The 12,598-nt window shown below is 37.0% G+C and overlaps 1 protein-coding gene across 1 annotated transcript in view; it reads right to left on the bottom strand.

The window, feature by feature from the left end:
- Positions 1-6,574: 6,574 nt before the first annotated feature.
- iPLA2-VIA (calcium-independent phospholipase A2 VIA) overlaps positions 6,575-12,598 on the bottom strand; it is a 142,903-nt gene continuing 136,879 nt past the window's right edge. The window contains exon 12 of the mRNA XM_067136657.2: positions 6,575-7,964. Coding sequence (XP_066992758.1) covers positions 7,743-7,964 — 222 coding nt within the window. The 3' untranslated portion in view covers positions 6,575-7,742. The remainder of the gene's footprint in view (positions 7,965-12,598) is intronic.

The following is a 12,598-nucleotide window of genomic DNA, read 5'->3' on the forward strand; positions in this document are numbered from 1 at the left end:
TACCTCAAAGATAAGCATACATATTGAAATGAAAATAGACATGCAATGAAAACCAACTTTCTTTACAACAATTAAGAATTGAAAGGTATTCTTCGGACACCCAATACATCATTGCACAACATGTCATAAACCAAATGATCCTTGGTCATACACCGAAACATTTACTTGGTAATTAAGCATCTTAATAAGGATATTACCACCCTTTGCATAGATAGCAGCTTTCCAATGCCTTCTCATGCTTCTGACAAGGTGTTGCATTTTCAGTGGAGGCAGATGTCCTCACTCTTCAAACAAAGCATCTTCAAGCACTTGAAGTGTGTGGTGTGGTGGATTTCTCACTCGTATGTGTTGCTCCAGTTGGTCCCAGACTTACTCGACCAGATTAAATTTGGAACTTCTGGATAGCCACTCCATTCGTTCCACGTGGTGCTCTTGCATGAATCTCTGCACGATGTCGGCATCAAGTACTCTACCATTATCATGCATGAATAATTTTTCTCCAAGTTGCTGCATGTGAGGAATCACATGAGGCACTAAGATCAATGTAACTTTGAGCAGTTACAGATATATTGCGAATGATCAGGAGATTGGTTTTTGTGTCAAGCCGTAATGCCTGCCCACACCATAACAGATCCACCTCCATAAGCAACGGTAGATTCTGTAGCTGTAAAGATGAAATCGCTTCCCACATCTTCTCCAGACTTACAGACTACCATCTGAAGAAGTAATGTGAAACAGGATTCATGCAAGAACAGCACAGGATGCCAGTGTCTTAGCTGTCAGTGCAAATGATTTTTCGAAAACTGTATCTCCTGGAAACATTTCCTCATATACTGTACCAAAACTTATTCTGAGTAACCCCTGTCAGTCTGCAAATAGCCTTCTTGAAGGAGTGTAAATGCACTGGACAACAGCTGCTTCCTTTGTTGCCTACCTTGATCTACACAATCAGCCATAACTTGTAAATACTATGATCCACACAGGTCAATAGCCACACACACTTTGAAATGAGGCACTGATATTTTAACTGACACCGATATTTCTCAAACTTCCAGATGACAGTAGAGCCCTCTGTTAAGGAAACATGACATGTTATTGCTGTAACAGTCCAGTTCCAATCCTACTATGTATTTATACAATGTAGTTAGGAACATCTAAACACATGGCCTAATTTCTTTCTTGCAGACTATTTTGTCTGTAGGAATTCCTAAACTGAGTTTTGTTCTATTTCATTTCCTTTTGCAAATAAGCAGTTGTTATTAACAAAGATCAATATACAGCACTTTGGAGGCAAGAAGTTGTAAAAATTGCTGTGCGTATATCAAAACAAATTAAAAATGTGATCCTCCTCATTTCATCTTCTTTGTACTTCATTGGACTTTGCGCAGTGCTATGTCTAGTTATTACTTTGTTCTTTGTATTTGTATTACTGGAAGACAGAAGTTGACTTAACTGTTTTTGAAGTGGGAAGTTAGGTTAGCATTGGTCACTAGACTTGTGACTTATGACCAGTTGGATAAAAACTCCTCGAGTCCCGTGTTTTGCGAGAGAAATGTTCACCAGATGTTCTGGTTCGCACATGGACACAGGGAGCGCAACACTATTTACTTTGACTTGAGAGGTTTTATGAAATTCTCAAGATTTTTGCTGCTGGCCTTCCAGATTATCAAGCAAAGGGAGCACCCCATCTCTATTTGTGACCCTAATGTGCAAGAAATACATTATTATACTTGTCAACTAGTAAATACCTATGATAATGAGATAGGCACATGCATCTCTCTCTACTCAAAATAGAATTATAATTTTGTCTGTACACTTCAAAATTGTCTCGTACTTCGCACTTGTCTCGGAGGTATACAAAAATTGAAAATAGGTTCAGTTCAATTTTTGCCAGTCTGTCCGTTTGTCTTGACTACGCAGAAAAATGGCTGATAGGTAATGATCATTTATTTATCCTGGTAAAATTAGGGACAGCTGTTCCTGTCTTTCAGAATTAGAATGATATGTAACTACAAATCTTAACAAATTAAACATATAAAAACTTAGACTACAATGCAGAACTACTGAACTTAATGAAATTTATAATGTGAAACAAAAGCAGAAAGGTTTTCACCTATTCAGTACTATTTATTGTAACCTGAAAAAGTTACATATATCTGACGAAACTAGTTTCGGTCTCGCTAGAGACCATTATCAGTCAAATCATTAAAGCTAAGGCAAGGCGTGAATTATAGAGAAAATTTATGAAGCAAGCGTGTTTTGTTGATATTCGGTGCAACACAAGTAAGGAGCTGAATGTTAAACACTCATCATGATCACACGTCCTGTGTAAGTTCTTAAAGTTTTCTTACAATTCGAAGAATGTAGTTCACAAAAGACCAGGTGAAACACTTAAAATACTAGCACTTGAAGAATCTTCCTGAATTCAGTTCAGCTGAAACAAGGGTGAACAGAATAATGTTGATGGGAAAGTGTTGAAATGTTCATTTGTTTCCAATATGGATCATTGAAAAAGTTGAAAAAGCAAAAAAATATAATAGAGCTGAGTTGTAGATGGGAGAAGGAAGAGAAGGCAAGGTATAGTGTAACCTAAGGTGGGGCTGAGGGATGTGGAATGATGGGTGATCGCAGGAGGGAATTTGGAAAAAAATAAAAAAGGGGGTTTAGAGTCCTTAATTTTTTTTATGAAAACAGGAATTAATAGATCAAATAAAGGGTTTGGTTTTTCTGATATCTCATTAAGTTTGAAATTGGGTTGAAAGTACTGATCCAGGTAGATGAAACAATTTTCAAAGATATTGAGCAGACAGCCCTTATTGACTACTTTTTAAGATTTTTATAACTTGATCAATATTTGTGAATGTTTGGTTTGAGTCATCATATGTTTTCCCGGTATGCTGATGATACAATTGTATTTGCTGATACTATCCAAGCGCTACAATCACTAATGGATAGAATTGTAAGAGTCAGCAGCCAATATGGGCTTGAAATAAACACCGCAAAGACAAAACTCATGGTTATAAGTAAGGAAAATATTTCCGGAATAAACTTGGTTATAAATCAAAAGAGTATAGAAAGGGTAAAACAATATTCATACCTTGGAACCATAATAAAGGAAGACTGGAACTGCTCACAAGAAGTCAAGGTACGCATTGGAAAAGCAAGAAGTGTGCTCCAGAAAATGAGTAACGTGTTTAAAAGCCACAATCTAACTTAAGGGACTAAAATCAGACTTCTGCACTGTTATGCATTTTCTGTTCTTTTAAATGGTGTAGAGACATGGACGTTAAATAAAAACACAGAGAAGAAGTTGGAGGCCTTTGAAACATGGCTTTATAGGCTGATCCTGAGAATATCTTGGACCCAGAGAATAACAAACGTGGAAGTAATGAGAAGGATGAACACAACTCCTCAGTTGATCAAGATAGTGAAATGCCGAAAGCTGCAGTATCTGGGACATATAATGCGCAACACAGATAGATACAGCCTACTCCAAAAAATACTCCAGGGGAAAATCAACAGCAAAAGAGGTCCTGGAAGAAGACAAATATCTTGGCTCGACAATCTTAGAGGCTGGTGCGGTATATCATCAGTTGAATGTTCCGCGCTGCCACAAACAAGACGAAAATAGCCATCATGATCGCCAACATCCGAAATGGATAGGCACCGAAAGAAGAATAGCTGAAAACCTTTTAGCTTTTGTTTTACATTATATTGCACTTCAATATGGAATAATATGAAATTTATTACCCATGATTAATGGAGTTTTTCGAAACTCAATACAGTGTTTAATTATAGGGACAGATGGAGTGTGCACTATGTTGCATATTATGTGATTAGTATACTACGTCAGCAGTATTAAAGGGCCAAAATAGGAAATGTAAAATTTCTCCCTTAATATTAGATGTATTGAAAAACTTGTACAAAACGGAATTTATGTAAAGTATAATACCCAAAATGTGGACAGCTCAATATGATAGAAAATCTAATTTCCAATATTTTATATCTGTGTACATTCTTAAGCTACGAAGTATAATTATGAATATATTCACAAATTTAGATTTTTATTACTACAGTATTTCCTAATGGTATTGCCAACGTTGAAATATTGTTCAGTTGCCATGGTAATGAACTACAGCGAAACCTCGTTAAGACGTTTCTGCAGGGGACAAGGAAAAAGAACGTGTTAAGCTAGAAAATGTACTAATGAATATACAAATAAAAACTATCCAACAGGGATATGGAAATACTACATATGATTCTTTCTGTCAAGAGGACATTTTATGTTGTGTATCCGCAGGTACAGTGAAAACTATAGACCTATCTACCATTTCTAAATATGAGAGGAAAGTATTAAAAGATGTGAAAAACATGAGAGAACAAATATGAAAACCTTTTCTGGTACACTGAAAGCTATGAAAAACATCAGACAACAAATATGAAAACATGTGCACAGGAGCCAACAAAAATATCGAAGTATTATTGCAGACCACACTCTTTCTAAAATAAATGTTAGTAGAAGCCTTTTATTTTGGACTAGTGCGTTATTTAACATTATATTTTGATCACACTCATAGACAATGAATTGGAGGTTACATTCGACCATGTGCAACTGCGAGGAAATTTTGGCCGCCATTTTGAATCGAACAAAACTTCAATCAACTTGAGCGACGAGTCGAAACTTGAAGGTGCGAGTTTCAACATTCGCGACCTCTGGGCACTTATGTCACTCCACTTTCTGACAAATTTCAATTCTATCTTCATTATTAAGGAATTTCATATCGCAAGACAAATATGCACCACGCTAGTCAATTTCACACAATTATGATCTTAATCCAGATATAGGCTACCATATCATGCAAAAAAAAAAAATTTACCTTCTCAATGGAATGCGAAATAAAAGCATAAACAGGCTCACTGCTATCCAGCGATCTCGCTGTTAACCGGCAAGAAAAACTGGACATTTCTGAGGCCAACGGCTTACTCCGAGAAAGTGCAACTTACCCTTTGAAGTTCAGGAAGGTCTTTTTCTTTTTTTTTTCTAGTTGCTTTAAGTTGCACCGACACAGATAGATCTTATGGCAACGATGGGATAGGAAAGGCCCAGGAGTTGGAAGGAAGCGGCCGTAGCCAGGCATTTGCCTGGTGTGAAAATGGGAAACCATGGAAAACCATCTTCAGGGCTGCTGATACTGGGATTCGAATCCACTATCTCCCGGATACAAGCTCACAGCCGTGTGCCCCTGACCGCACGGCCAATTCGCCCGGTAGGAAGGCCTTTTCCCGTAATCATGCTAAGGCTCTTACCCGAGTTGGAAATCACGTTTCTTCCACAAGGGATGACAAATACAGTAACATTTTCAGGTCTAGGAAAAATGTGATTCTACTAAGCGGTAATAGCAAAAATTTGTGATGTGATAAGTAGGGTAATTTTATATAGATTTAATACAATAAGAACCGGGACCTTGAGTTTACGTGTTAAGCGGGAAAAACGTGTTAATGAAGAATGCACTAATGAGGTTTCACTGTAATAGGCGATGGTGGTGCAAAAAGGATTCATGGCAGGAGGGAGGTGGAGGTCGGAAGTTGTAAACTTGCCAAGCCAAGCCAACAATAACATTACACTGACTTTCTATTTTTGTTAGTTGAGGTGTATTTTGTCTCTTCTGTTGCCATTAGATGACATGCATCACTACTGCAATTACAAAAATGAACTTGTCAATGACAGGTATACAACAGATGACATATAATAAGACTGAGACAGGATATATGCCATGTTGTCAAGGTTTCACAGTTACAACCAAGGCATCATTAACTATAATAAAAAGACTACTCAAGAGTAGGGTGCGGAGGAGGAGGAGGAGGAGGAGGAGGAGAAGGCGGAGGAACGAAGTATACACAAAACAAAATCCAATAAACTGTTGGGTACAAAAACAGAACAGGTGACCAAATGGCACTTTTATTATATAGCAATACATCTGAGAGTAAATTTAATAGTTCAATCCATGTTTACAGATTCTAAAGGCATGCAGCTATCACAGCTAAGAATATAACTTTAAATTTTTTTAAAAGATAACCTAACTCCCAATGAGTATTCAGAACTAAATATTATCAATTAAAAACAGAGTAACCATCGGAACAGTTCTATTTTAGCTAATAATTAATTTAAAAAATGAAGAAACTGCATTCAGATTACAATGATGAATAAGAACCTCATCTTGTATATTTTGCAACAAAATAAAGAAATATTTTCAAATTTAAAAAACCCACTAATATGCTCAAAACTATGTTTACAGTCTCTGTAAACTGATACCAAATGTACAAGGGTAATATTTATAATAAAATAAGACATTTACAATATGATATTTAAGACATTTTCAATTCTTAATAGAATTATAAGATTAATTCATCCATTTAATGATGAAAATCCACCAAATGGCAGTATTATGTCAATGATTTCCCAAGGTTAGAAAATAAAATGGATCCAACCATGGTTAAATTACAGATATGTCATAATGAAATTTTAAATGAGAATATTTTCAATAATTTTTTTAAAAATAAAGAATTGAATATGCACAACGAGAAGCCATTTCATTCAGATTTCATTCTGATTCTGATTTAAACATAAGTGATGAATTTATATCCACTTTTAATACACAAACTTGAAATGGCCAAGTATAATTATAGACTCTATATGGAACTCTAATTCTGACTTTCTTATAATGCACATTTCTTACAAAAAGATCCTATATCATTCTATATATTAACACAATTTGAATTATCCACTCCAGGAATATGTTTTAGTAAAAGGTAAATAATAATTCTACTGAAATCTAGTATAAAAGTGAATATGCTACTTATTGTCTGCCTTTTCAAAACAAGCTGTGATGACATGAAAGGACATTTTTCAATAGTTTAATCACCCTTATGTTACGATTTTCAGTGATGAACTTTTGATGTATGTAAAATAGAGATTTGACCTAAATCAATTTTATATTAGGTATATCTTTCAAAATGTTTACCCATGGCTAGTAATTCAATAGAAGTACTACTTCCTCATAAAAAAAATAAAAAATAAAAAAAGTAAGAATTATATTCACACTCAATACACTTGTGTCAATACTGTACAATATATATATAAATAAAGCAATAAACATCTTCAGATACAAATGTCACTGTTCCACGTAATTTCTCTAAGAATACATTTTTTAACCTTTGTATACAATTAAAATAATTAGAATAATAGCAATCGTATGTAAATTTTATATTGCCAGGTATGCAGGCAAAATAATATATTTATACACACATTACAGAAAAGTCTAATGGTAACTGTACCATTACTCAACTTCTAGAGGAGTGGTTTCTTGTAATTACACACAGCACATGTGGGAAGACCTGATGTGCGATAACACTTATCACGATTAGTTTTCAGCAATTGAACTTGTGATGTGTACACACATCTTACATACTTGCTCTTGTAAATGCAGAGACACCCATAAAATAAAACTAATATCACAACTATCACAACTAATATCACATATCTATAACAAGTAAATAACTTTGGTATTTTAAACTAGAGAGCAAATCTCACAATTTAACTAACCAAATTGTGCTCTGTGTTACAGACCTGTTCAACAGGTTTCTAAATAAAATACAAAACCTCTAGTTTTATGAGATATGTGCCAACACCCTCCATGATCCATCGTTCATGGGCCTGAAAAAACTAAAATAAATATTTATTATTATTTATCACTATTGAGAAGTAACGCTAGCTGCTTAACATCAGTGTAATTTGAATGCATATATGACTTGGCTTCCCACATCATGTTCACCAACTTCTCATCATTCTTCTCATCCATTGCAATGTCTTCAGATAATTGTGGAGTGAAGCGGAAATATGGAACCCCTATCATGGAGCACCATGCCCTGGCTCTATCCACCACTCGTCCATCACTAGCAGTAGCCTGAGAAACAGAAATCAGAAATAATAAAAACACTAATAACTTTGCAGAGGCATGAAGAATTCACTAACAATGTTTTATGCAAGGGCTTTCACATTATTTCTATGTCAAGGACCACATTACTACAAGATTATCCAAAAGGCACACGCACAGTTTACAAGAGGACTGAGAAACTAATATTTTCCGACATACAAATTTAGACTATGAGGTGCTTCATTTCTATACCTCTATACATACCTGCATTTTTAAAATTTATTCCACATGCATACATCTCTAAAGTCTATGAAAACAAGTGATGAGGCTGTGATTAAACCATGCATCAATTATATGAAAATAGGAATTTTAGTGTAAATAATGACACAAGGTATTCAATTAAACCATCATAAATGTCCATACTCAAAGAGAAATTTGTCAGTATTCATTTTACACTCTTTTGAAACGTTACACTCACACAGGGTCTACCAAACTTCAGAACCACCAATCTGGATCATTTAACAAATACATCCTAGGGGAGGTGTCCATTTAATGCAAGGTTCAGAGGATTTTAGACAACAGGCCTTAGTCCCTAGAGCAATTTCTATATTAGTTAACCCAGTCGCATCATTTGACGACCCTAACTTGCAAAAGTTATTCGTGACATATGAATCCAATGATGAGCTCAGCTCGCGGCGATGCAATATATGTAGCCATTGATCCTTTCACGGCCCGTACTTATAGACATGATACTGTATAGGCTTTTGGACTTATGCCGTGACAAGAAAATAAGGTGAAATTCTTGTTTCGCAGAGAACTGTGCTCTGTGTCATCAGAAGAAAATCTCAACTGTCCAAGAGAAAGGCTTCTTAAACAAGGCTCTTTAAATTTAGACATTATAATAGAAGTGGAAATGGGACGTTCATTCACCACCCGATGGCTCCCCAGATGTGGTACAGCGCTAGCGTTCGAAGCGGAAGCTGACCGAACCAGACTGAGCCTGATGGTATCATGTCAATACATGTAGTTCAGTTACTAACTCACAAATGCCACTTGTATGCATTCTGAGCTGAAGTTTAGACATGCGGCTTCGGTTTTTTCCCACGCTCCAGGTTATCACACTGGAACAAGAGAAAAAAGAATCTTTGTTCATATTATTTTGCTCACATCAGTTGCAATCATGGCATCAAGCAGATGTGTTGATGTTGATGGAGATGGAATACGAAAGCTAATAGATAGTGTTTTAGAGAGTGATTATGAAAACGTGATGTTTGTGACGAAAAAACAGACCCTGAAGGTCGAGTGATGCGTGTAATAGTGCTGATGACACGGAAAGTGATACAAATGACGATGGTGGGTAAGTCTTCCGAAACGAGTTCATACCTCTGTAACTTGAATGACTCGAACTGGACAAAAAGTGACAATATCCCTGTTGTACATATGTTTAGTGAATACAGCGGGGTTAGTAATAACTTATTGAAAAAGTCTGATATGCAGCCACTATCTGAACTCGCAGTTTTTTGTGAATACATGAACCCTTTGTTTGATAAAATATCTGACGACAAATGCTTATGCAGCAACACAGTTGAGCAATCCTGACAGAAAGAAAGTGAATGAGTATGACAAATGGTTTGAGACTACACCCGACGAAAGTAGGGCATACTTTGCGTAAGTTATACCGTCATAAGTGCAAAAGTCAAGAATTCAGTTATACTGGAGTAAGAATAAGTGTTATAGACATTCCCATTTTTCGTGAAACCATGAGCAGGCGAAGATTAATTATAATTTCACGATTTCTAGATTTTGTTGACGATACACGAGTCGATAGTAGTGACAAACTCAAACTCAAACCTATAACACAACATTTCTGTTCCAAATTTTCTGAATTATATTTACCTTCACAAGACATTGCTCTAGACGAAAGTCTAATGAAGTTCAGAGGCCGTCTTTCATATGTCCAGTGCAATAGGTCTAAAAGTTCAAGGTTTGGAATAAAAATTTACAAAATTTGCAAATCTAGTTCTGGCTACTGTCTAACCTTCAAAATTTATATAGGTGATGATGTAATGGATCCTGTCTGCTGGCGAGTACAAACGTTATGCTCAATATGTGTGAACCATTGTTAGGCCGAGGGCATACATTGCTTTTAGATAATTGGTATTCCTCCCCAGATTTATTCAAAAGGCTTCATGACAAGAAGACAAATGTAATTGGAACTGTTAGACAGAACCGAAAAGACGCCTCGTGATATCAGTAAAACAAAACTCAAACATGGAGAGTAGGAGACATGGGCTTCCAACGGTATATTATGTGTGAAGTGGAAAGATAACGATGTTTGCTTTCTCACCACTAAACACAAATCTGTTGACATTACGGGGACAGGCAAACTCAGACAAAAGAGAGGACAAACCCCTACAGAGGAAGTAATAAAGCCCAAGTGTGGCCTTGAATACCAGAAGGGAATGGGTGGGGTTGACCTTCAGGATCAGGTGACAGCTCTGTTCCCTGTCATGCGACACACAGTAAAAGGATATAGAAAAATATTTTTTACCTCCTAGATACAAGCATTTTCAATTCCTTCACTGTGTATCACAATATTGCTGCTAACAAAAAGACGAGCTACACTGACTTCAGAACTAGCATTGCAAAGCAGCTACTTGAAACTGTTCAGTTGCCGGAGTACTCTGTTCGAGGTCGACCTTCAGGGAGCACCACCCATACCAGATTACAAGCTAAATCATGGGCCTACCATTACATAGTGGAATCATATAGCATGTTCAGATTGGCCATATTCCATGCATATTCCCCCAACAGAAGAAAACAAAAGTCACAAAAAGGTGTGTTGAGTGCTACAGCCGGGGTAAGAGAAATGAAAGTTGCTGGCAGTGAAAAATGTCTGGTGTAGCACTTCACTTAGAAGAATGTTTTGAGGTGTACCACACTCAGCAGATGGAGTAGAAAAGCAGCATTGGTAAGCTCATTTCTTCGTTATTATGCATGCAAATTTTCAAAAAGGAATCTTTATTGGTTGGTTTTGTATGATTTTTTAAATAATACTGTGCAGACAACTGTCGTAGTGAAGGATTTAAATGTGTTTTCTCAGTGAACTGCTACATTATTTAAATAGGATGCCAATGGGTTAAGTTTTACACTAGCCAGCATAAGGGGGTGTGGTCCAGCAGGCACTGACTCGGATTCATAAAAACTCAATTTCAGTGCCACTTCACATTTTCTTGTTCTAAAACTGTCATGAATGGGATTTAGGCTTATTGCATTCAACCTATACAACACAGTATGCTAGTAACATGCTTCTTCCTAGACTTACACATTTTGATATCCAGGCCATATCATGCCAAAATACTAGCATTTCTGTAGCCAAGTCTATGCAAGAAATATTTTACCCAATCTGAACATATTATATGATTCCACTATGTAATGGTTTCTTGCTTTCTTCCCATTGAACAGTTTTCCTGACTTTCTGACTGAAAGTTAACAACATTTGGTTATGTATGTGCTACCTTTATGTTTGTTTGTCCAACCCTTGTTCCGTTTCTCTACGGGTTGGGCGCGCATGAGGTGAGATGAATCTGTCATGGCACGTTTTTATGACTGGATGCCTTTCCTGACATCAACCTCATCAGAGGAATTATTAAGATGAAATGCATGACATGATATATGATAGTAGGAAGGGAGAGGCTTAACGTCCATCCAACAGACGAATCACCATCAACAACGTCATGAGTCCTCACTCCATACGAGCACTGTGGAGAGGTTTGGAATTGAATCCAGGCTTTTGGCATGAAATCCAGTGATTAGAAATTGTATACCACCACCTCCCCTACATGCCAGCAAACATTCTGATGGTGAAATTTTTTTCAACCAATGGGACTTGAACCAGCTAACAACAGTGTCAGACCGTTAAGACTTCAATACCTTAACAATCATGGCCACCAAGCAGGCAGTAGTCAGACACCACATTCAACTTCTGCAGGAGCTTGATAACGGATATAGTCTTATTTTTCCGCAAAACTCACAAGCAAGTTACGATTCAATCCAGGAACACCTAAAAATTCATAACGTCCATTATAAAGTTCTTGTAGAATTCATCCCAGATGCAGACGCAGCCACTCACACAACCTGACATGCAACACACAGCAGCACAAACCAACCCCACACCGCTCACATTCTCCAAATTCACACAAACCCATCCAAACAATGAACACAAAACATCACAGACAGAAGATTCACTAATCAACATAAGCACTGCCCCCCTCTCCCCCAACACGAAAACGAGCCCGGGACTGAGACCCCATTAGTCTCACAACCGGGCACGTGCACATAACCAATCACAGATATTTCACACACTTCTGCCCTATTCAGACCTATTCCTGAGTCTGGAACCGAGATCTCATCAGTCTCACAGCCGGCGAACATTCTGATGGTGAAATTTTTTTCAACCAATGGGACTTGAAACGGCTAACAACGGTGTCAGACCGTTCACTCAATCCAAATACACTCCGACGAAGAGCTGGCATTAAAAACCAACTTATAGGTCAAGTAAAGCACCAACATGCAACACTAACAAGACAGAGACTCAAAACCCGACCCACACTCATTACACAATGCTTTAACTGGTCCAAGTTAAACCACTCAGCAGCTACGTG

Source organism: Anabrus simplex, chromosome 1 (genome assembly GCF_040414725.1).
Source record: "Anabrus simplex isolate iqAnaSimp1 chromosome 1, ASM4041472v1, whole genome shotgun sequence".
Classification (NCBI taxonomy): domain Eukaryota; kingdom Metazoa; phylum Arthropoda; class Insecta; order Orthoptera; family Tettigoniidae; genus Anabrus; species Anabrus simplex.